This window comes from Notamacropus eugenii, chromosome 6 (genome assembly GCF_028372415.1).
Source record: "Notamacropus eugenii isolate mMacEug1 chromosome 6, mMacEug1.pri_v2, whole genome shotgun sequence".
NCBI lineage: Eukaryota > Metazoa > Chordata > Mammalia > Diprotodontia > Macropodidae > Notamacropus > Notamacropus eugenii.
The window spans coordinates 386,672,625-386,698,318 of record NC_092877.1 but is presented as its reverse complement, the minus strand read 5'-3'; the positions used below and the strand labels follow the sequence as shown (position 1 = coordinate 386,698,318).

At 51.4% G+C, this 25,694-nt stretch overlaps 1 protein-coding gene and 1 long non-coding RNA gene across 3 annotated transcripts in view; one reads left to right on the top strand and one right to left on the bottom strand.

The window, feature by feature from the left end:
* The window catches only part of XXYLT1 (xyloside xylosyltransferase 1), a 70,222-nt gene extending 52,488 nt beyond the window's left edge, over window positions 1-17,734 (top strand). For both annotated transcript variants that reach the window (XM_072618917.1, XM_072618918.1), the window contains exon 4: window positions 16,215-17,734. In XM_072618917.1, coding sequence (XP_072475018.1) covers window positions 16,215-16,611 — 397 coding nt within the window. In that variant the 3' untranslated portion in view covers window positions 16,612-17,734. The remainder of the gene's footprint in view (window positions 1-16,214) is intronic.
* LOC140510365 (uncharacterized) lies at window positions 42-25,222 on the bottom strand. Its single transcript, XR_011969215.1, has 5 exons — window positions 24,821-25,222; window positions 24,419-24,612; window positions 11,423-11,585; window positions 10,759-10,903; window positions 42-1,934 (listed from the first exon to the last, which is right to left on the bottom strand). It is a non-coding gene; the product is annotated as an uncharacterized lncRNA (long non-coding RNA).
* Between the last annotated feature and the right edge of the window lie 472 nt (window positions 25,223-25,694).

The window sequence follows — 25,694 nt, the reverse complement described above, 5'->3', positions numbered from 1 at the left end:
TTTCTTTGAGCTTAGTGTCAACCTGTCTCCTGAACGGGTGGTCTTGTCGCAATAGCCACGGTAGCACGAACAGCTCCTGTTTCTACCTATGGTCTCCTAAGGGGTGCCAAGTGCTCTGCAAACCATAGCCCATTGAAGGAGGCTGTCTTTATTGCCTGTTTTACAAATGAGAAAGACTGAGGCCAAGAGGTTTACTGACTTGAGCCAGGGAAGGAAGGAACCTTGTGGGCCACACTAGGCCAACAAGGGAGTTAAAATGGCGCCTTCGCCAATGTCTCTAATGGCCTCTGTCGCCCTCCCTGGCCCTTTGCTTTTATGCACAGACAGACCAGCTTCCAGCCACCTCTGGCAGCATTGATCAGATCCTGACTCCATTTGGGGTTTTCTTGGCAGAGGTTTGCCATGTCCTTCTCCAGATTATTTTACAGATGGGGAAACTGAGGCTAAGAGGGTTAAGTGACTTGTCTGGGGTCACACAGCTAGGAAGTATCTGAGACTGGATTTGAACTCAGGTCTTCCTGACTCCAGGTCCAGCACTCTGCACCACCCAGCTGGGCTTGTCCAAAGTTCACATGTGACTCCAAGTTCAGTTGTGTTCTCCCCTCTCTCCTACCTTCATGGCCTAGGTGTTTTTTTAACTGAATAGACCTGTTCACCAGTCAATCAGGATTTTTGAAGCACCTGGGAACATAAAGAAAGCCTAGACCAGCTCCTGCCCTCCAGGGCTCCCAGTCTAATGGGGGAGGTGGCCTGTAAACATCTATATGCAGACAAGCTACTGACCAGATCAATAGGAGAGAGTTCATGGAGGGAAAGCTACAGCCTGAAGTGGGGTCCTGGAAGACTTCCTGGAGGTGGTGGGATTTCAGCTACCACTGGAAGGAAGCCAGGGAGGCAGCTGCCAGCACAGGTCATCCTGCAGGCTAGTCAAGCCACCTTTTCTTTCTTGTGGTCCAGCATTGAGGGACAACTCCTTATAAGCCACGTTGACTTGGTGGCCATGGTGCATGAGGGGCTGGAGGGGCCTGCGCCCCAGAATCTTTTCTAAGTCTCAGCTTATTAGCATTTCTCAGTCCTACTATGGGCCCTTGGGGAAGACACAGGTGGGGAAAATGAACTCATCCAAGTCGCCTTGTGCCTAGCCCTGAGGAAGGCCAGAGATGGGAGAGGATTCCTCATGCCCAAGAGCCTGCCAAGCTCCCTGGGCAAACTGGCATTCTTGTCCTTCCTTTGCCAGGGAGGAAGCTTGTGCCTGGGTGGGTGAAGGGCTCTGGGCCCCTTCACTGACTGTGCAAAAATCCTTTCATACAGAGCAGCTTGTTACGAAGTTCTGAAGTCTGCTCAGAATTCCAACAGTTCTGTGACTCAGGGATTGGAGACATTGCTCCTTTTTGAATGTGACAAGTCGCAATATCCTGGAGGTTTGGACATCAGAACTCACCATTCTCTGATATGGGACCATTGTAACGTATCTGATCACACACGGAAGAGACTGAATATTAACCATGAGCTAAGATGGAACTGTCTGGAAGGACCCAGAGTCTGAACCCAGAAAAAGAGAGAGATGAGGGAGAAAGAGAGAGACAGAGGGGAGAGAGAAACAGAGAGAGGGAAGAGAGAGACAGAGAGAGGGGCGAGAGAGACAGAGACAGAGACAGAGAAGACACATGCAGAGGTAAAAAAACAGATTTCAGAACTGCACTAGCTAAATCTGAAGCTGGAAGTGATGGATACTACAAATGACAACGATGAGTAAGCCAGATGAACTTGGAAGCAAAGACTCAGAAAAGTCACGCTGGGGTCTGGCTGATTGGGCTGCCGTGTCCAGGCCTGTCGAGGTCTCAGCTGGGCATAGTGTGGATAAACTTGGCTTAATAGAAGCATCTGTGTCACACTCCGAAGCGATGGTCCTCAGGGCCCTTGTGTGGATGGTTCTAAGGGAGAGAGAGGAAAATGAAGTTGATATTCCCAGAGTTTGGGGTCTGGGTTAATGTTCCCTGAGCTCATGGATTTTCTTCACTTGGCTGCCAAACCCCACAATAAGCCCCGGTGGCTCCCTGTGCCTCAGGCCTTCAGAGCCCTTTCTAACTCGGCCCCTCCATCCCTTTCCAGTCTTTTTGTACCTTCTTCCCTTCCCTGTGTCTTCTGTGATACAGCAGCATTGGCCACTGGCTGTTCCCCTCAGAGCATACCCCATCTCCATTAGCATTTCTACTGACTGTTCCCTAGGCCTAGAACTCCCGCAGCTTGTCTCCCTTAAAATCCATCTTCTGCAAGAAGCCTTTCCTAGCAACTCTCCTCTTAGTGCCTTCCCTCTGAGGACGCCCTGATTTATCCTGTATGTGTCTGTGGGTGCTTGTCACCTCCCCACTAGACTGGGAGTTGCTTGAGGCCAGGGCCTGGCTTTTGCCTTTCTTTGTATCTGTGTTTAGCACAGAGCCTGGCACTTCATAGATGCTGGCTCATCCGAGGGAATGGTGCTAAAGGGTCCATAAGTGTTTGATGATCCAGAATGTCCAGTCAAAGATGGCTGAATGAAACTTCAGGGCCAGCTTGGGGGAGCTCTCCTGAGGGCTTCCCCTGCCCTCTGATGTGTCCTCCACAAACGTCAATCAGGCCTCTGCAGGGCTGAAGTGAAAGCAGATTCCCAGGGTGCCCAAACTGAGGATGCCCAGGCCACGCTGCTTAGGTCAGCTTCTGGTGGCTGTTTCTGATTTCTCAGAGGCACTTGGAGCCCAGAGCTGATCAAAGCTCTTGGCTGATGAGGTCTAGGGTTCAAAGGACTGGCTTCTCTCTTAAACCTATGCTGAGGGACACCTGGGCCCCCAAACCTTGGCCTTGAACAATATTTCCATTTTTTTACTGAAGCGATTAATTTCCAAGGGTGACTGAATGCACTAGGAAATGCTTTTCTGACTGTGTAATCTTGTGTTAAGACTTGGAGCCAGGAGGTGGGGTTGACCTTCATTCTCCTTCAGACCTGAGGGATTTGGGGTCCTGGGGACTTCAGGATACCCTCACATGCTTGTCTGTGCAGACCCTTCCTCCACCTCCTAGTGGTCCCTCCCACTGGGCAATTGACCCACTAGTGAAGTGTCCCTTAGCTAGATGGGCACACTGGTCCTGGGCTATGGCTGAACCTAGCCAAGCTGGTGCTGGCATGCTGTGATCTTCCCCCAGGGCCTACCCACTCCAAACCTCCCTGAGTAGAGGACCAGCAGAGGTGGGGGATCCAAAAATGAGGTGTCACTTTTCCTGAGGGCCACTTCTGCTCCTAGAAGACTGGGAGATTTCATGGCCTCACTCACAGAGGCACCCAGACTCCATTTCTTAATCAGAAAACCCAGAAGTTAGATGAGATGAGGCCGTGACTGTGACCCTGCCAGGATGTCCTTTTGTGAAAGTGTGTGACGGAACCTCTACCCTCTAGACCATGAGCCCAGGAAGTAGGGGGTTCCTGTGGGTCCTGTGGCCAACAAAGGATGTGGAGGTCTGCTGGCTGGTGTGCCATCTCCTCTGGATAGCCTTCCCTGATTGATTCTGTGGTATCAGTCTTCTCCTCCAATGACTGCCTGGGCTTGTCTGGGGAGACACCTGTGCAGCCCCTGCCCCAAACCCACTCCTGGCACATGGTGTGTGTGCAGCAAAGGCTGGCTGGGGGGAATCAGAATGAAAGGAGCAACAAAACTTTTTGTTAAAAACCACTGATTTGTACAGCTTGTTTCTAGAAGAGACTTTGTTCCTCTGTGCAGGAGGTTATTCAGGGCATTCTGGTCATCTGGACCCCAGGAGGAGTCCAACCAATGGCCAGGGCAGCAAGGCCGTGGGATGCCCTCTTTGGAAAGATATGGCAAGAGGATGTGTCAACAAAGTTTGCCCGCCTGTACCCATCCATGTTTATGTGCCCATTCACACCTGACTATGACTTTTTGTGTCCTTCTGTGCCTATCTGTGCCCATTCACACCTATCTGTGCCTATTAATGCCTGTCTATGCCTATTCTCACCTGTCTGTACCCATTCACACCTATCTGTGCCCATCAATGCCTGTCTATGCCCATTCTCACCTGTCTGTGCCCTTCTGTGCCTGTCTGTGGCCATTTACACCTGTCTGTGCCCTTCTGTGCCTGTCTATGCCCATTCTCATCTGTCTGTGCCCATCAATGCCTGTCTATGCCCATTCACACCTGTATGTGCCCTAAATACATATGCATATGCACACACAAGAGCACACATGGACAAATGCATGCATATGTGCATGTACTCGCACACACATGTGCATACACATGCATGCACGCAGTACCATAACAACTCAGGATGTGTTGACCACAAAGAATGTAAATAGAATTTGCCATCACAACTAACCCTCGATGCATTCCAGGAATGCTGTGAGCCGTTGACAAGCTCGCACCAGCCCCCCAATCAGGGGAAGGGGGAGTGCCCCCAATTCCTTCATGCCATGACAGATCTGAGTGTGAGATCGAAGAGTTCGTACCAATGTTTGTGGTTGGAGCTAGATCTCAGTCTGGAATGTTGTCCTTGGTTCCAGGTCTCAGGTTTTCCGAGGGGCAGTGGTACCCAGAAGTGGTCCTGAGGCCTGGGATGGGAGAGAGAAGGGACTTTGGATGTTGTCATGTGAGGTTTGGGGAAGGAACTGAGAATATTCCTTTGGAGAAGACAAGATGTTACTGGGTTCTTCATGCCAGGTGAGTGGGCAGGGACCTGGCCCTAGACGGTGGCTCAGGGGGACAAATCTGTAGCAGGAAGAGGGGTCCTTGGTGACCATTCACTTCCTTAGTGAGTTCACGACTGAGGCCCAGGGGCATTGGATGAAGGCTGGCCTAGGTGGCCCTCAAGATCCCTTGGATGCAGTAACTTTTGCATGGAAGAATCTTGGTGTTGGAGGGACCTCAGGGCCTCTCCTTGACCCAACCCCGAGTGGGATTTCCCACAGTACTCACCCTGACAAGTGGCTGCCCAGCCTCTCCTTGGAACACTCCAATGACAGCCCCCCAAGCTCTCCTAGGGAGGAGCCTAGCTCCTGTCGAACTTCTCACAGCTCCCACTCATCACTCCTGCTTCCTCCATTGAGGGCCAGGCAGAACAAAGCTGCTCCCTTCTCTGCCCAGACAGCCAGGGCCTCTCTTCAGTGCTCAGAGCCCGGAGGCTGAGAGACAAGGACAGACAGACAGGCAGATATTTCTGTATCTTTGCAGCAGCCAGTGCCCTCAGCCATCTTCATGGTCAAGGTCACAGAGCAGCGATGTCATGGTGCTAACATGGTTTGGGGACAGCCCCTTAGCACACGTTGGAAGCTGCTTTCCCCCCCACATGCATGGGGGATTCTTGGGGACAGAAAGTAGGTTGTTCCAAGGAGGATGAGTGGACAGGAAGGGCAGTGCTTGGATGGATGACCCTTAGCCTAGTGATCCATCGGGCCAGATGCTGACCTCAAAGATGGTCCTCCATCGGTGTCCCCACACTGTATAGATCGAACCTCCCCAGCTGGTGAGGGAAAGATCACCTCTGCCCTCTTGGGGAAGCCTCGGCAGGTGCTTCCATAAATAGGCCAGCCTCCAGAGTATGGGCTCAGTCCTGTTGGTCAGGCCCCTGGCTGCCCTTCTCCCACCGTGCCACAAGGCCCAGGCAGGCGGCTGCCTCTGTAGTGGTCAACTTGTGGATTATTGTTCTTGGAGAACGTTCTATCATCTTCAGGCCTTTGATAGAAGAACAAGCAGCCTCCCAGTGGAGCAGAGGGGTGGCACGGTGGCCTGGGCTGTTTTGGGGCTGCCTGGGCCATGGCAGCTGGACTGTGGCTGAACCACACAGGTAGGGGTCTAGAGGGCCTCTAGTCCCACCCACCCATGATAGAATCCTCCCTGGAGCATCTGGCCTCTGCTTAGAGGCCTCCTGGAGGGATGGCCCACTATCGCAGGGCTGCTGCCTCCACTGCTGGCCAGCCCTTCTAATAAGGCTGTTTCTGGAGGCAGGTCTCCTCCTCAGGGCTCCCTCCCAGGCATCCTGTTGCCTGCTTGAACACAGCTCACACTTCTCCAAACCTGCGATGTCCTTTGAGCCGACCCTCTCTCATGGACATGGATGCTGGGCCCTTTGCCTTCCTCACTTTCCTCTAGGAATGCTCTCCATTCCCAGGGGTAGACTGAGGCACAGAGGTACTCTGCCTGGGCTGCTCCCAGTCACATCATGGCATCTCTACCCAGTCAAAGCCTTTCTTTGCCTTGCTCATCCTGATCTGACCTGTCCACAGGACCCTTGAGACTCCCTTGGGCCTTGATCCACACTGCCAGGGCAGTGGAACCTCCCACGCTTGGAGATCCTTCACTTGTGTTTAGGAGAGGCTTTCTGACCACCATGCTGGGGACCCATGGGGCCACTGGGTCCAACCCACTCATTTTACAGAGGGGGAAACTGAGGTAAAGCAGCTTGCCCAGAGTCATGTGACTGGTAATTGCCTGAGGTGGAACTTGAACCCAGGGCTTCCATGCTTTACGCATGGCACCATACTGTATGTTCACATGAAGCTGATGGTCCATTCTCAGTCCTGGTTCTGGAATCCTGGGAGGACAGTGTCGCAGAAGGTCCTGGCTCTGCCCCTTCCATAAACGAAGGGCCAGCGTCAGGGTGAGCCTGGTCCAGAAGGGCCCCGGGGGGAGATCAGACACAGTCATCTGGACTGGGGGGTGGGCATGGCAAGGAAGCCAGCCTGAACATTAACGAGCGGTCAAGGGCTGCTGTTTGCAGCTTCGGCTCCATAGGGATTGATGGAACAAAGCTGGTGACTAAGGGTCGATTGCTACTGATCAAACAGGATTCCTGCAGAGAGTGCCTGGAGGAGGCGGAACCTCCTGGTGTGGGTCACAGCCAATACAAAGGCCCAGAGGTGGGATGGAAGGATACCAATCATGTGGGACTGTAGAGCATGTGACAGGCAGGAATCTGGAAATGAGGGAGGCAGATGGTGAAGGGATTCACTGGCCAAAGGGAGGGACCCCTGGAAGCTTGTGGAGCAGGGGAGGACGTGGTAGAGGAGGGACAACAGAGCAGGTCATTGCTATGGGCCAGCTGAGAGGGGATGAGGCCATGCTGGCTGCGAGCGTGGAGCTTGTGGTCCACTAAGACCTCAGCACTCAACAGGTCCTAGCACGTAGTTGGTCCTGAATAAGTGTTGAATGTATTATAACGTTATTATAATCCATCTTTTTCCTGCAGCAGCCAGGGGCCCTGAGTTCATATCCTGCCTCAGTCTCTAGGCAGGTCACCGAACTTCTGCCTCAGTCTCTGCATCTGTAAAATGGAGAGAAGGCTAGCATGACCCTCCCTGGATTGTCTTGAGGATCAGGCAAGACTCAGGACCTGGGAGGCCTCAAGTCCACGTGGCAACTTAAGCTATTTTTTATCACTAGCTGTTGTCCACAAAGGTCCCTTCCTTAAGCGCTTACTCTGGGACCCTGTGTGTGCTCAGTATGATCCCTGTTGAGGGGGGGTAGGCCCTCCCCCATGTGGAACAGGGGCTTTGAGATCTGAGGAGGGCATCATGGTGGCCTCCCTCCCCTTGTGAATGCAGCCAGCCTCTTCATTCTTGTCGATTAGAAAACCACACACATGCCTTCCAATGACTGGACGTGGATGATTCAGTAGAAAGGGAGAGAGGTAGGGGAGAGAGACAGAGACAGAGACACAGAGAAAGAGAGAGTGTAGGGGGGAGAGAGGTAGGGAGGGAGAAGAGAGAGAGACAGAGACAGAGAAGAAAGAAGGGAAAAACAGAGGAGGAGGAGACTGTGTGTGTGTGTGCTTGCCTGTTCCATGCCACACGCTCTGAAATACCTCTGCACACTCAGCCAAAGTTAAGCCCATGAGCATTTTTCCCACAAAGCAGAGGAGCTGTTTCCACTCCCCCGTGCTGACGCGGTGATGGGGATCAATGTTGCTAAACTGCTGTCTGGCCTGTTTTGTCCTGGTGCCCCAGGCTGTCCAGGGATGTGCCTCACGCCTGCTGGACTGGTGTTGGCTCTCTTGGGAGAGAGCCCCAGCCCCAGTCCTTAAACCTAAGCATCTTCCTGGTTGATCAGAGTCATGGAGAGGCAGCCAGAGTGGAGAAGGCGGCCAGGCTTCTTCCATGGGCGAGGCCAGCATTAGATTTCTGTTGTTGTTTCGAATTTTGTTTGGGTTCTTTCTCACCCGACTCTTTGACCACTCGTTAGTGCTCAGTGTGTTCTTGGCTTGTTGGCCAGAGTCCATCATGGGTCTGAGTAAGTGGGAGGGATGCTGATGGGTCTGTCCAGGAGGTTCCAGAAGGGACTATGGATATGGAACAGATGCTGCCCCTAACTTGGCATGGCCTGGGGTGGTAGGAACTGGTGACCCAAAGAGCAAAGTGGATTGCCACACTGCCCACACCTTGGAGACTGGAAACAACTGATTGACTTTGGGCGGAGAACTTCCCAAGACTTCCGTTTGGCCAAGCCCATGGCCCCTCTTAACGCCACCCACATGCTCCTACCTTTCTGGGCTCCCTAGTCCCTGAGATGCGGCTCTTGTGGTGCCTGTAACTGGTGTTCATCCGGGGCACTTGGCATTGTCTTGTCCTTTCTGGTCCAGATGACTGGAAGAGGTCTGGAGGGCCTCCAAGGGGAGGGATACCTGCTGCTTTCTCGGCTCCCCCACTTAGGGAGAGCTCGAATTATGGGGGGTTCCTCCACATTGCTCCTAAATTCCTTCTTTGCCAAGTTCCATGCATTCTCCTGGCTCTTCCCTTGGGGTCCCAGGAGAACACTGGTGGCCCTTTAGATACCAGAAGCCAGTTCTTTTCCCTCCCCTTCATCTTCTCTTATCCAGCCTCGACAGTCCTTCCTTTGGGCTTCTCATGCCATGAACTTTCTAGCTTATCAATGTCCTTTCTCAAGCCTGTTCCCCAAACTCCTGCCATGCTCCCTCCAGCTTTGGACCTCTCTGAGGTCAGCCACTCTGCAGATTGTTGGGAGAGGTACTGGCTCCTCACTGGATGGGTCATAGAGTGAGCCTGGAAGGTCATTAGGAATGCTCAGAGGGAGACTATTGCAGGTGTGGGGGGCATGGTGATGGTGGTGGGATGCTGTGAGCCAGGGCTGAAGAGAGAGCTGCTGAGCAGTCAGAGGCTGGAAAGGGCTGGAAAGCAGTTTGGTACAGGGCTATTCTCAGATTTTCTGTTGGTCTTGGTGGTCACAGGGAGACATTGCAGTTGCTTGAACGAGGGAGTGGTCAGACCCCAAATAAAGAATCTGGCAGCTGAATGGAAGGCTGAGTGGACTGTGGAGAGAACAATGTGGAGCCCTTTGCAGGGGGAGTTGGACCTTTTGGAGGCACCAGGCAAATGATTTCACCCCAGAAAAGACGCTTCCTCCATCGAGGCAGCTTAGCCCTTCTCTTCCACTTCAGGACAGGCAAAAGGGAAATGAACTGGTGCCAGTGGCCAGGAGCGTCAAGAGAAGGGAGCGAGGAATGGTCACTAAGAGGCAGTGACTGCCAGATTTGGCTGCTGATTGGACAGATGGGGTGAGGGAGACTGAGGAAGCCAGGAAGGCCAAACTGAGTGTGGGGTGAGCTTCGAGTGGGGTGTGAGGGGTCTGCTCTTGACAGAAACAGAGGGGAGGGGGCCTCAGGAGGGGAGAGTGAGTTCCACTGAACGTACTGAGGATCTGAGGTCTCGAGGGCCTCCAAGTGTTTGATGGTCACAGCCCTTGGGAGGGTAGATACAGTCACTGGTGGAGATGTAGGGCAGGAAGGACATCCCTGGTCATTGAGGCCAAACTTCGATTCTCCAAATGAGAAAACAGAGCTCCAGGATGAGCAGTGACCTCGAGTGTCTGGGGTCTGCGGCAGGGCTGACCTTCCCCACTTCAGGCTGTGATTCTTGCTCTTTTCTGTGAGTGTTGTTCCTTGGCTTTGTGGGAGTGGGGGCAGCCTGCTGGGAGTGGGGTGGAGGGCTCAGCTCCTGCTCCTTGAGGATCCCTCCCTAAGGCTCCCTCAGGCCTGGCCGCTCTGGGTTTTTACAATTGAAAACCATTCACCTGGAATGAAAACGCCAATTCTGCTGATTCCCAGATGCTCTAATTCTGTTTTGTCCTTACTCTCAGAGGCTTGTGACATTTCAGTGATAATATTCTATAATAAAAGACAAACCCACCAAAGAAATGCCAGTCTAGCCAAGCTAAGCTTTGCAAACCAACATCTTTATCTGTCCTTATTTTAAATCTGCACTGGGAAAACATGAGTCTGGATGTAAAATAATTCTGCAAGATGGCGCCAGTAGCCACAGTGAAACTCAGACATAGGTTTGCCATAGACACGTGAAGGGCACCTTCACCGTAAGTTTCCTCTCCCTTCAGAAACCTTAAATACTCAGGAATTGGGCCAAGCAGATGTGCTCTGTCCCTGTCTCCCACACATGGGGCCTGCCCTGGTGTTCCCATGGGTGAGGGGGAGCCTCTGATTATGTCCCTCAAGGTTTCTGGGTAAGAGATCCATTAGGGGCCGCCTTGGGTGTTAGGACAGGACAGTGCTCCCACTTGTGCTGAGAGCCATGCCAGGCTAAACCCGTGAGCTACAGACCTATGGATGGTTTCCTTTGGAGTTCTGCCTCCGACCTCAAGGTCAAGATGCTTCTTAGGAGATGCTGCTTTAGTCCCTGCTCATGCCTGCCCATAGCCTCATGGGGCTGCCAGCTCCCAGGGTCCCCTCTTACTTGGACTTTGTGGGCTGACCTCAGATTCAGGAATGGTTCTTGATCCTGCCTCCCTGTGGCTGTTGTCCTTCCTGGAGCTTATGTACAGAGTTAGAAGAGACCTCACAGGCCGAATGTGGATCTCAGCCCCTCAACGCCTTCTGCAGAACTTACCATGTTGAGTCCTGGAGCAAATCAAAGCCATGAGTTGGGATGAGAGGGGAGCAATGCTGCCACCCTGGGGAATGTCCAGCAGATCTCCCAACTCAAGACCCACGCAGAAGCTTCTTTAGGAGCAGGGGGAGGAGAACACATGAGGTAGCAAGGCCTGTCAGAAGTCCCAAGTGGCCATGGCAGTCCGGGCAAGGAAAGCCACCTCATTGTGGCTGCTCTTCCTGCCATGAGACCCAACATGAGGGAGTAAGGACACTAGACAATGAGAAGCAGCTTGAGCTGGGCTCCCCACAAAGCACCGTCTTGGAGCGGGGAACGGGGGGGGGGGAGGGCGTGGCTCAGCCCAGCCTGATCAAGACTAGGAAGGTAACACAAAGATCGTTTAAGGGAGTGGCAAAAGCCATGGTGCATTTGTCACAATTTAGGTCACTAGACTCATTTTCTGTCAGTATTTTCCTCATTCTGGAGCAAGGAAGCCTGGCCTCTGACTGCTTTCAAGGTGGGCTCAAACCACTTCTTTGGTAACTTACCTGTGTCCCAGCTGCTTCACACGATGGTTAGTGCCATGGCCTGAGGTTAATCCCCATTTCTCGTCTGATCTTTTGTTGAGAAGCCAGCCTGCACCAGCCTGCGGCCACCACAGTCTGCCTCTGGGCTGCATGTCAGTGCCTTCAGGAGTCAGTCCTGTCCACACTGCAATGACAATCAGAGCTGGCCCACTGGGCAAAGATCATTAACAGTTATCCCTCTTGTGAATCCAGCACAGGAGCCCTGACTCATCCGGCTTATCAAACAAGGCACAACTCCCTACAAGTAAAAGACATTATTCCACAAATCTCTAAACTTTTTTTAAAAACCATTTGAGATGAAGAATGGACCAACATGTCATGGGGATGGCTCACGTGGGCCATCTTTGGAGGGGGGATCTGCACCTCACAGATGTGGGTATTCCATCCCAAACAGATCAGCCCAAATGGCACAATATCTCTTCTTCATCCCCTGTGCATCTTCTATCATGGATCTTCCAGCAGAATGAAGCCCCTGGAGGGCAGGCCTGTTTTGCTTTGGTCTCTGGATTCCCAGAACTTGGGGCTATGTTTGACCAACGCTGGTTGAGTAGACTGTCCACCAGCAACAAGTCCTGGTGGCTTTCTCTGGTCCTTCCGCTACTGTATAGGTGAGAATATGGTGCTTGGCTCTTCATCTGTTGGTGCCCATGCTCCTGCTAACCCAGCGCCTTGTGTTAGGTGGCTTGGTTTTGGCTGGACCTGAGACTTGATCCTAGTGAGGAAGTCCTCTGTCCAGTGCAGGTCTGAAAAGCCCTGTAGCTTGTGGTCTTAGAGACTTTCCCAGCACACAGTTGTCACTTACCTTAGTGTGCACGGTTGGATGGATGGAGTAGCCCCATGAGCCTGGGGCTCCTACTGTACTGGTCCTGCTGAGCCACCTTCCACTGCCATCTTGGGGCTCATGCATCTCTCTCTTTCTGTTGTGTTTTATGCCCCTACAGCTGGCATTCTCTCACTGTCTTCAGGTGTTCTGTGACTCAGGGTCACATCCCATCAGTGGGAGAATTGAGGAGTTATGAAAGTGGGCTTTTGTGTTAAGGAGCAGCTTTGGGATCTGCACAGCATAACCACTGGTATTCACAATGGCCAGAAATCATTTGTAAATGCAAATGAATGTCCCCTGTCCACTCCTGCGGAGATGAATCAGGTTGTGGAGCTCAGGTTAACTGGGGAGCTCCTGCTCGCTCCTTAGGCAGCAAACCCATGACCCTGGATCAGTCACCTAATGCAAAAAAATGCTGCTACAGGTATTGTTTATACTGTCTTCAGTGATCTCCTAGGGTGGTGTCCTCTCACCAGTAGAGGCTCTGGGCCAAAAAGTATAGATATTTTATGGACTTTATTTGCATATAGATTTCCAGAATGGTTGTACTTTGATACTTTGCAGCTCTACCAGCAATGTATCAGTCTGCCTATCTTTCCACACCCTTCCAATATTAACTATTTGTGTCTGTTTGTGATATGATCTTTAATGTTCAGTCCATGTATCCACGCTGAACACATGGAGTATGGTGTAAGATGCTGGTCTAAGTCTTGTACCTGCCAGGCTGCTTCCCAGTCTTCCCACAAATTCTTGCTCTAGTTAGGAAGTTCTTTCCTAAGTAATTCATGGTTTCCAAGTTATTGACTTCCTTTGCTTCTGGTTCTTCCTCATCCAGTCTTTCCCTTATCTCCTCGTCTTTTTTTAAACCAATTCCAAATGATTTTGCTGACAGCTGCTGTCTCCCATGGTCTGAGGTCTCCCAGAACTGTTTCCCCTTTGTACCCTACCTTTTGTTTATGATTTTCCTTGACATCCTGGGTCTGTGTGCCTCCAAACGAACCTTGTTGTTATCGGGTCAAATTCTGCCAAGTGTCCCTTGGATGGTTTGGTTGGTGCAGCATTAAAACAAATTATTCTCACTAACCCAGTGCCTTTAGCACCAGTGGTTTCTGTTCTGAGGAAGACCAGAAGGAGCATCCCTGCTCTCTCTAAATTGTGGCGTCTTGGGGGAGTGATTGAGAGGAGAAAGGGAGGGAAAGGAAAGGGGGAGAGGAAGGAGGAGAGATCTGGAGAGACAGAGGGATAGAGGCACACACAGACACTCACACACACAGACATGCACACACACAGACACATACACACTCGCACAGAGACAGACACATGCACACACAGACACACACGCACATACACACAGATGCGCACACACACACAGAGACACAGACATATGCAGTCACACACATGCACACACAGAGACACACACAGATGCACACACAGACATTGACACACACAGACATGCATACACACAGACATAGACATGCATACACACATGCATACAGACACATGTACACACATGCACACAGATACACATGCACATGCACAGACATGCACAGACACACACAGACATGCACACACACAGACACAGACACGTACACACAGACATCTACACACATACACTCACACACAGATGCACACACAGACCCATGCACACACACTCACATAGACACACACAGACACACATACAGACACATGCACACACAGACACCCACAGACACAGACGCACACACACAGACATGCACACACAGACACATGCATACACACACATGCACATAGACATTCACACACACTCACACAGACACATGCACACACACAGACACACGTACACACACTCACACACACACACACTCACACAGACACAGAGACACATGCACACACAGACGCACGTACACACACAGACACACTCACACACACACACTCACACAGACACACAGAGACACATGCACACACAGACACACGTACACACACACACAGACACACACACTCACACAGACACACAGAGACACATGCACACACATGCGCACACACTCAGACAGACATTCACACACAGACATGCACACACAGACATGTACACACATGCACACACAGACCCATGCACACTCACACACACACTCACATAGACACACTCACACAGACACATGCACACACACAGACACACACATACAGACACATGCACACACAGACACCCACAGACATAGACGCACACACACACAGACACACACATACACACTCATGCACACATTCACGCACACACACACACACGCATACACACACAGACACATGCGCACACGCAGACAGACACAGACACACGTACACACACTCACACACACAGACACACACTCACACACACAGACACACACTCACACACAGACACACAGAGACACATGCACACACACATGCGCACACACACAGACAGACATACATTCACACACAGACACATACACACACACACCTTTGCAGAACCTGCTGAGCCAGCAGGGAAAGGCCTCCTGGCCTCTGTATCCTGCCTGTCTTGAGCATCTCAATGCTGGGAAACACTGGACTCCAGATGTTTCCTGGCCCAACCCTGCCTGGCTGGAGCAAAGCCTCTGAGAAGGGGAGGAGAGGCTGCACCAGCACAGGAATTCACACTTGGCTTGTGTTCATCCTGGCTGACATGGGCGGCCTTTGCTATGATGGTTGGTTCTTAAATATTCATGTGTCTGTGTGTATGTGTGTGTGTGCGCGCATGCACTTGTATGTGTAGGAGGAGGAGAGCAGGACAATCCTGCTGGTCACTCACACTGCCCTTCACTGACTACCCCCTCCCACCTTCATCCTTTGATACAGGACAGAATTATAATAGAGTGGAGGCCACAATGAACATGGCCTCAGTTTCCCCATTTCTAAAAAAGAGGGTTGATCTCAGTAACACCAGATCCAATGATACAGTGGGAAGGACACAACTCTGAAGCCAGAGGACTTGTGTTCACACTCTACCTCTGACACTTGCTCACTACCGCATCCCATGGCCTCAGTTCCCTCACCTATAAGTGAGGGGCTTGGCTTAGGGGGGCTTTGAAAACCCTCCTCAGAGATTTGGGTGGGCTCCCAAGATTCTGATAGTGTTGGCTAGTGTGTCCTGGATGTTAACAGCTGACATGGATGCTGTGGCTTTACAGATGTCCTCTTCTTTGATGCTCTGGCCTTATTTGGACCAGATGAATCCTAGCCCATGAGGCTCAAAGCTCAGGACATCCAGGCATGGTGCCCCTCTGCATATGAGGGGATGTGCTGGGTCCCTTCCAGCCTCCACTGTCTGCACCAGCATTCAGGGCTCATTCTAGGAAGCACCAGCTCCCATGCTTGGCATGATCAGCCCCGGGGCTGCCCACCACTCTGGCTCCCTCCGGAGGTGCCAGCCTGGGATGCCAGCTCACATCAGTGGCTCTACTGCTCTCCCTGCCCCTCAACCATGAGCTAGCCATCCAGAGCCACTCTGGGTTTCCTTAAGTTCCTGCCAAAGGGCCAGGCATGGGTGAAGGGAGGGAGAGAAGAAGCCCTGGAATGCCTGAGTCACTGCTTGTCTCTCATCGGCTCGTCTCTAGCTCACTTCCTCCAAAGCCTTCTGCCAGAGCTAAGCTGGACTCAGGCAGATTGGTGACATTCCAAGAGAAGTGTGGCTTGCAAGGGGCTTCCTGTGGCCTGGCCTGGAGGCCCGCCTGGGCATCTCTGGTGAAGTAGCTCCCTGGGAATAGGTGGAGGACCCTGGCTCCAGAAATCCCCCTCTCCCCATGACTGCTATTTTTATTTAGTCAAAGCCGGGGTAGGGTTGGGGTTTCTGATCTCACTTCTTGTCACCTCCTTGTCCCCCAAGGATCAACTGCAGTTTGCCCATTTCTGACCCTGCCCCTTGGTTCCAAGTTTGGCTGACAGCCTCATCTCTCCTTTCCCCAGGCACACTTTTTGGCAGTTTCGCCGTGAGAACCCTCAGACCAGAGTTGGGGACCCCCCTCCTGATGGGCTTCCTGGCTTCAATAGTGGTGTAATGCTTTTGAACCTGGATGCCATGCGTCAGTCGGCGCTCTACCGTCAACTGCTGGAGCCAGCAGCGCTGCAGCAGCTCACTGAGAAATACCACTTCCAGGGTCACCTGGGAGATCAGGACTTCTTCACCGTGGTGGGCATGGAGCACCCAGAGCTCTTCCATGTTCTGGACTGCACCTGGAATCGGCAGCTGTGTACCTGGTGGAGGGACCACGGCTACAGCGATGTCTTTGATGCCTACTTCCGGTGCGAGGGCCATGTCAGGATCTTCCATGGTAACTGCAACACCCCCATCCCGGAGGACTAGGGGCTCGGGGCCCAGGGGTGCCTGCCAGTGATTCAGACCTGGTCCTGTCCCCCAGAATTTGGAGGTGAGCAGTATGAGGTCCCACTGGGGTTGTTCCCTGGCCTGACTTCCCTTGGATTCTCCCCATTCAGCCAGTCTTGGTCCACCACCAATGCCCTCACTGATGGGGTGGAGGAAGAATGAGAGGACGGATGGCCTGGACAAGGAAGAGGGATTGTAGCTCAGCTGGCCAGAGGGCAGTACTACCAAGGAGGGAGGGACTGAGTTCTTAGAAGAGAAGGAAAAGAAGAATTGTCTCCTCCCAAGAGAGGTCTTGTTGGCCATCCTGTCCCGAATCAGATCCTGTGATGTTGATGCTTACCAAATATCATCCTCACTTGGCCCAAAAAAGACTGACTTAGAAATGAGAGGCTTCCATCTTTGACAGACACCCTGGTATCAGCTGTTTCCATGGGTGTGACCCTTCTGTGCCAAGACTGGGGCAGATTGGCATGTGCTTAGACATCCTGCCAGATGCTGGCAGAAATTAGAGAGCGCTGGCCCTGAAGTTGCCTTAGAACCATGGCCAGAGCCTCCCTACAGGCCACTCTGAGGGGCATTGGCCTTGCTGTCCATGCTCTCTGTTCACCATTACTTGGCTCTGAGCAACCTTGTCCTGCAGTTAGATGAAGATGGGCACTCCCTCAGGAGGGTCAGTGTCCCGGCCACATACTCTGAGACACATATCCAGCCCTGAAGGTCAGCTGAGTCAAAGGCAGCTGTCAGTGGAGCTCACGCAGGCAACTACCATGGTGGTGACCACACTCTTCCCAAAGGCCAGGCTGTGCCAGGCCTCGTTGCTCATCTTCAGACCTTGTAAGTAGCTGGCCTGCTCCAGGAGGCCAGTGCCCATGTTCACCCCCATCCTCTTAGCTTGTCCGTTGTGTAGAGACCAGGGAAGTCCTTGTGGTGGGGGAGGGGGCACGCCGGAGATCTCTCCCTTTTGTGTGGAATGTGTATGTTTGCCCGAGGGAAGCCAGTACCCAGCTGGGGCCAGCACACTGTTTGATGCCATCTATTCCAAGCCTCATTTTTAACTGCACGAGGGCTCGGGTCCAGAGCTTAATAAATTCAGTGGAAAGAATCTGTCCTCCTCCGTTGATTGTGTTGGGACTGTGGGATGCTTGAGCTCTGAGCCAGAGTCCTTAGCCTTGAGGGGGGTCACTGCAGGCTCCAACCCTGAGGGGATGGGCACAGACTTTCCAGTTGTTTGGCCCGAGGAGTCTGTTCCTGAAATGGGAAAGAAGCATTGAACTTTAGCTCCACATTGGTTTCCCAGAGAATCAATAGCCACCTGCTGTTTGCACTTGGTGAGCCAGACTCAGGTCCCTCTGTGCACCCTTGGCTTACAGGCCTGAGCTGAATGCAGTGTCTGTGCCCTTGAACACATTCGGGATGGATGGTATGAATTCACTTACTGAGGGTGGTCTGCAACATGGTGGAGAACAAGCTCATTGCAGTCCTTTATCCTGAAAGACAGACATGCCAGCTACCAGTCACTTGTCCTTTGGGTTCTAAAGCAGCCCCGGGAACCCTCTTCTGGGCAATGCCATGTTAACCTAATCAGAGTCCAGCTGTGTAAGAAAGCAGAAATGACTGTTTCATTCTCTTCAAAATGCCCAAATTCCTCCTTTCCCCTCATTCAGGCTGCCTCAGTGGACCTGGGGATGCAGCATGGCAGGGCTATGTGTCTGTGCCTGCATCAGACTCCTGTTAACCTGTCCTCAGGCTCCTCCCAGCGACTCCTAGGCTCTTCCAGTCACAAGGGGCCTCAGCATGGTCCCCCCTTCCTTTCCCAATGTTCTGTGCTTCTGCTGCTTGGAGTGGACCTTGTCCTTCAACCTAGCCTCCTGAAAAGGGCAGCAACCCAGGCTGCAGCAGATGGGAAAAGAAGCTGCTGCCACTGCTGCCACCCCTGCCCTTCACCTCCCTTGGGGCAGCTGGGTGATGGTGGGCAGGAGGGGAATACCATGTCTCTCTCCCTCTCATTTCTCTGGGATAGCTTGGAAGGACCTTTGTCTCCCTTGGCGATAGAGCGGATTGCTTGGATCTGACTCTCTGGGCATGGCTCTGCTCTCGCCTAGGGCTTCTGGATGCCTGCCTGCCTGGCTTCAGAGCAGAAGGGTGTGTGTGGATGGAGAGAGAGGGACAGAGGGAAGGAGGGATGGAGGGAAGGAAGAGGGATGGAGGGAAGGAGGAGGGATGGAGGGAAGGAGGAAGAGATAGCTCTGGGGCTGTGCAGCCACACCTTTTCTGCTCTGGGCGCACACTCTCACCAGCACTAGTCAGAGTCTTGTTGGCGTCTGGGGATCTGAGCCCTGGTGGGGCTGAGAGACTCTCCCCGGGCATCGGCTCCTGCATCGCTTTCTTTTCCCACATGCCATGGTTTACTAGTTTACTAACTCCCTATACATGGGTTTGTTTCTCTGTGCGTGCCCATGCATGTGCACACACACACATGTGTGCACACAAGTGCAGAACATGCATGTCTACACACGTGCACACACAAATGCATGCAGCAAAACCACACCTACACATGTGCACATGTGCATACACACGTGCACAGAACACACATGGCTACACACGCACTACACACACGTGTATGCACACACAGAGAACACACATGTCTACAGTGCACACACCCCTACACATGTGCACACACACGTGCACATACATGTCTACGCACGCGCACACACACAAGCACCCTCGAGGCCCCTCAGTGTTGCAGTGGGTAAAGTACTGGGACAAGATTCAAAATGACCTGAGCCCAAGACACTCGCTGGCTGTGTCATCTTAGGCAGGTTCCATCTGTTTGCCTCAATTCCCTCAGCTGTGAAATGGGGCAGTGACAACATCTGCCTCGAGGTGTTGTGAGGATCGGTGAGTGCTGCGTCTGCCATATGGTGGGTGCTTATTATCGCTGGGATTCTTATTAGTTTGGCACAGTTTTTCTTTCAATGAATCTCAAAATTTAAAAAGCCAATTCAACAAACATTTAGTAAACACCTACTGTGTGCTTAGTAAATTGCTGTGCTCTGAATAGCAGAGATATGAAGGCAAAAAGGGAGCAGTCCTTGCCCTCCATGACCTTATGTTCTCCCAGGTGGAACAACATGTATCAGATAAGTAAACACTAGAGAGACAGAGAAGTGGATGGATGGATAGATAGATAGATAGATTAGATAGATGATAGATGGATAGATGGATAGATAGGTAGATAGATAGATGATAGATAGATGATAGATGGATAGATAGATGATAGATGGATAGATGGATGGATAGATAGGTAGATAGATGATAGATGATAGATGGATAGATGGATAGATAGATGATAGATAGATAGATTGATATTTTGTTGTTTCAGTCATGTCTAACTCTTCATGACCCCATTTGGGGTTTTCTTGGCAAAGGTACTGGAGTGGGTTGCCTTTTCCTTCTCCAGCTCATTTTACAATGAGAAAACTGAGGCAAACAGGGTTAAGTGACTTGCCCAGGGTCACATAGCTAGTGTCTGAGACTGGACTCTGATCTTCCTGACTGGAGGCTCAGCTCTCTATCCTCTGTACCACCTAGCTGATAGATATGGATGTATATCTATTTATATACACACATACGTACGTGTGTGTGTGTGTGTGTGTGTTATTGGAGAGGACCCAGCATTAGCTGTGGAAATCAGCAAAAGCTTCTTGTAGGAGGTGGCCCTTGTGCTAAGCCAGAAAGGAGCCTGAGAGTGCCAAGGAGCAGCAATGGCATGGAGGGCATCCCAAACATGGGGGACACTCTGGCAAAGATGTGGAAACAGATGGAATGTGACGTGTAGGAAACAAAACTTTGGATCCAGGGCACCTGGGAGGGAGTCATGTGTAAGAAGCCTAGAGCAGTCACTGGTCCCAGATCACCGACAGCTGTAAATGAGCAATAGGGGAGTTTGTGTCTGACCAAGGGTCCGATAGCTGGCTTTGGGAATCTCTATTGAGCAGCTGAGAGGAGGCCAGATTGGAATGAAAAGATTTGGGACAAGGAGGCTAACCTGGAGGCCAGTACAAAGTCCGGGTAAGAGGCCAATAAATCAAATAGGGCGTCAGTCTCTAAATCTAACCCTCCATTTGAATTACCTACATTTTTATTTCAAAGAAAAAGCAATCAATGCTATCAAAACAGACCAGCTTTTTCTTAAGGTCAGCACAGTTGCTCCAGAGTCCCTGTCCCCTGACCTCTGGTCTTGGTTAGTCTTAGTGTGGGGCTGTTTTGATCTATCTCAGCTTTTCCACCTTATTCTGTGGTGTTTCCACCCTCTTCATTTTCTTCACCATTTTCACCACCCTAGGATTCCCTATGACATGTGTGGATGGCCATTTCTTGGGCCTGTCTCCCATCATGGACCCTGTTGGCCATTTCCCACTGTCTGCTTCCCTCTCTGCCTCCTCCTCCTCCTTCTCCTCCATGTCTTCCCACACACCCCTGGTGCTAAGAGAAGTTGTCTTGGAGACCAAGATTTATTTATTCACAAGGGGCACCAAGGCTATACAAATTCTGAAGGGCTTCCCCATGATGGTCATTGGGTGTTGCACCAAAGATAGGTCTTCAGGCCCAGCCTGAGTAGTGACTGAACTTTTTATCCACTGGTCTGTGGCACTCCAACTGGCAAGGTCAGTGGTACAGACAGCCTCCCAGTCCAGGGCTTGTTTCGGTGCCCAGCAGGCTTTGGGAGAACCACCCCTCATCCCATGCATTGCCTTCACCCTTTGGAGGTGGGAATGGGGTGGGCTTGGGGGCAGGGAGATTCAATGCAGTGAATGCCTTGTGGATTGACTTGCTGGTCCATCTGTCTCATGAACTTGCACTTAGGTTCAGGAGTTTGGAGGGATTCACCTGAGCTCCTGAGACAACTCCCAGCCTCCCTGCTGCAGGACAAGGTGTCCTCTTGGATGGGGTGTGATCAGTAAGAGAATGAGCTATGTTTAAATCATTATGTGACATTATGTGCCATACCCCAAACATCCCCAGCCAAGCTTGTTGAGGCTCCTAGGCTCGCTGAGCAGCCACCCTCCTTGGCACTTGGACTCCTGAAATAACTGGGCCGGGTTTCCTTCCCTAAGGTTTGAGAGATAAGTGTAGCTTCTATCGAAAAGCCTCCTGATGGAATAGGAGCCAGCCCAGGAGCAGTGTCTGCAATGGGCCATGGTTAGTTCTAAGCTGCACTACCTGGGTGCAGGGTGGTCAGAGAGAGATGGACCTGGCAGAGGCCTGGGGAGCCTCCAGGTCACTCCTTGTTCTCCTGACCAAGGGGCACTCTCAGGCTCCTCCTAGTGTCCTCACCCCCTCCCCCTTGTGCTCTAGGCAGAGCGATCAAATCAATCCTGTCTCCTGATTGCCCCAAATGGTAAATCCCTCTGAGCTCCTGAATGTCGCAGGGGCCAGGCTAATTAAGTGCTTGCACCCTGCAGTTTTTGGTGAAGGGGAAAATCCTTTAGGTCCCAGCTGCTCTTTCCATTTTTGGATGAGTCTAATGTGTCAGGAAAAGTTGTTCATATCAAGCTGAAGTTGGCTTCCTTCTGCTTGCTGTCTGCAGGTTCTCATTCTGACCTCTGAGACTAGCATTGGGCACATGCCCATGGCAAGGGCTCAGTGGATGCTTGCCAGTCGAGTCCTTTCTAGTATCTCAGGACAGTCTCTTTTCCTGAGTCTTCCCTAAGATAAACGCTGCCCACTTCTTTCCCCCTTTACTCTAGTCTCCCTCTTCTGCTGTGGCCCAGCCAGCCCTAGGTTGTCCATATTAAATCCACTGGCCGTCCTGAAATATGGTTCCCTAAAATGAACACAGCACTTCAAGTCAGGGTCAAGGCTGAGCAGGTTGGGTCGGAGACCAATGGGACTGTCTGTGCCAGACACTTACATCGTGCAGTCTAGTCAAAGCAGAGGCCAGTGGGACCATTGCCTGTCTGTGCTGGACACTCACATTATGTAATCTGGTCAGGGCAAAGGTCAGCAGGACCATCTGTGCCAGATATTCACCTTGTGTGATCTAGTCAGGGCAGGGGCCAGCAGGACCGTTGCCTGTCTGTGCCAGACACTCCTGAGACTCAGTTATTGCAGCCCAAATTCACGTTGGCTCTCGGGGCTGCCATGCTGCCTAGTTGGCTTGTGCTGGGCTGGGGTCCCCAGGTCTTTGTCGCAGAGCCTGTCGTTAAGCCATGTTTTGCTGTCTACGGCTGATTTCTTTTTTATCCAAGTGTAGAGCTTACATTCACTCCATTTGCTTCCATCTTGGATTTAGCCTGCCGTTCTCATCTGCCATGAGCTTTGTGGACCTTTGTTCTGTCATCCAAAACGTTAGCTCTCCTTTTCAGCTTCATGGCATCTAGACTTCATAGGCAAGTAGCTGGCATAGGGCATGGAGTGTGGGACTTGGTGCTGAAAAGACCTGAAGGCAGATGTGGTCTCAGACACTTACTAGCTGTGTGACCTTGGGCAAGTGACCTAACCTCTTTGTACCTCAGTTTCCTCAACTGTAAAATGAGGATAATAGCATCTGCCTTTCCAGATTGTTGTGAAGGGCTAACGAGAGGCTGTGTGTGAAGTGTCATAGAAAAGTCGGTTATTGTGGAATTTGGGGAATGTCTACTTACATTTCTTTCCAAGGTGCCAATGAGACTTTCAGACTGACTAGGTGTGAGAACCGCACACTGTGGGTGCTTGAAAGGAAGCCCCATCTCACCAGAACCCTAAGGGATCAGCAGGGCAGATGAAGAGCCTACAGAAGTAGTGACTGTCCAAGGTGCTGCAGCTTGTCAAGTGGGGGCTTCAGGCCAGGTCCTCTGACTCCCAAGCTCGTCTGTGCCCTGCTGAGGCTGTAGCCATGCTAGCTTTCCTTCCCAAGTCTTCCTTTCTCACACTTGGTGCTTCCATCTAGGGCACTGGGTCCTCTCATCTCATTCTACAGATGCCTCCCTTCCCTTTGGGCCTTCACCAGACCTAGTTGGAAATTGTTCTGGCTTCCTTTTATCCCTTTAAAACAGTAATTAGCCCAGTACCTTTCTGGTAATTATTTCCAGAAGTAGACTCGAGCTCATGTTCAAGGTGTTGGTGGTTTGTTTTTTTTTTAGTTATTGTTCTGTGTCTGTTTCCCACTTTCCATGAGCCTTGTGTTCCTCCTCCTCCTCATTCTCCTCCCCCTCCTCCCTTTCCCCGTCCCCCTCCTCATCCGGTCTGGGCCCACAATCTTGGTGGCAGTTTTTGCTTTGGCCCAGCCCCATTAGACCTCTCTTCCCAAGGCCCCACCTGGTCTGCCCCCCTTGGCTTTGGTGCCTTATCATTTTCCAGCAAAGGACTCCGCAGTGGGGGAGAAGCCAGTTGACTTTCCTGTTATGGTTTCCAATTCCATGGGAATATGGTTTGTTCTTTGGTGGAGTAAGTGGAAAGGTTGATGTGGCCATGGGCGTGGTCAACATGAGCTGGTGGGGGAGGGCTGGGCTGATCCCAGGTATATGTGCAGGGAGCATAGACTGGCAATGAGGCAACATCTGTACATGAAGGACAAAGTGATCTATCCACAGCTCATGGAACCAGGATTTGAGTCCAGCTCCAATTGCCCCATTCTGCAGGAAGCCTTTTCTGGTATCCCCCCCCCCCCCCCAGCTACTACTCCGCTTTCCTGTCTCAGACTATCCTTCATTTTCTCCATATGTATCTGTATGTTTCTTGTCACATACATATTGCTTCTCCCACTAGAATATAAGCCCCTTAAGGACAGGAACCATGTTCTCACCTTTCCATTGACTTCCCCAGTGCTTAATACTTCAGTGCCTGGTACAAAATGCTTGTTGATGGATTGGCATAAACAAAATGGGGATGGGGATGAGGAGGTGAACTGGTCTTGCGATTTCATTGGTTTATGGGACTCTTGGTGAGGAATTCCTTCTGCCAGTGCAGGTTGGCTTTTCTCTGCAGATCTAGAATTCCCTAGGGACACAGAAACTGTAAGTGACTTGCCCAGGGTCACACAGCCAATATATGCCTTGAACCCAAGTCTTCCTGGCTAAGCTCTGAAGCCAGCTCTCTTTTCCACTTCTCCCACATCCCTCCAATTTGCATTGCTCCAATAGCAAACAATAAGACACTAGCATCTGCATAGTGCAAAGACCAACCCTACCAAGTCCAAGGAGCCTACCAGCTCAAACTTCAGCTGTTGGACAGTTCCCTGCTTTTGCTGGTGCTTCCCTGGCTGGGCTGGAGAACGCCTCTGAAGGCCATGGAGACCTGCCCCCTTGGTGCTCCCTGTGTAAAATGGGGATCAGAATAGCGGCCACCTATTGTGATGGGTGATTGTGAGGATCAAATGACGTCATGTGCATGTGCCCTGCAAGGCGGCAGAATGAGAACTCATAGTAGCTTGCTAGGCATGCGGCTTTGATGTCTTCCTGGGACCAAGGCTCTCCCAGGTCTCCTTCTCTCTTTGGTGTCTTCCCTAGCTTGAAGGACTGCCTGTCTGTCTTTCTGTCTGTCTGTCTCTGTCTCTTTGTCTGTCTGTTTGTCTATCTATCTATCTCTTTATCTATCTATCTATCTACCTATCACTCTGTCTATCTATCTATCTTTCTATCTATCTATGTATCTATGTATCTATCTATCTAATCTATCCATCTATCCATCTATCTATCTGTCTGTCTGTCTGGCTGTCTGTCTGTCTATCTATCTATCTATGTATCTATCTATCTATCTACCCATCTATCTATCTGTCTAACACTCTATTCAGCTGTTTCTCTACCTGTTTATCTATCCATCTATCTATGTATCTATATATCTATCTATGTATCTATCTATCTATCTATGTAGCCTAGAGTCTGGGGGTGTGGGGTGGGCAGGTCTTGAACTCAGTCTTGACTTGAGTCTCACTCCACTGCAGAGATTCAGAATCCTAGGACACTAGAGCCATCCAGCCCAACTCTGACATTTGACACTTGAGGAAACTGAGGTCTAGAGAAGGTGGAGTTAGTGGCCCAAGATCCTAGAGCTATCTAGTGGGCTTGCTGGGGTTACAACCC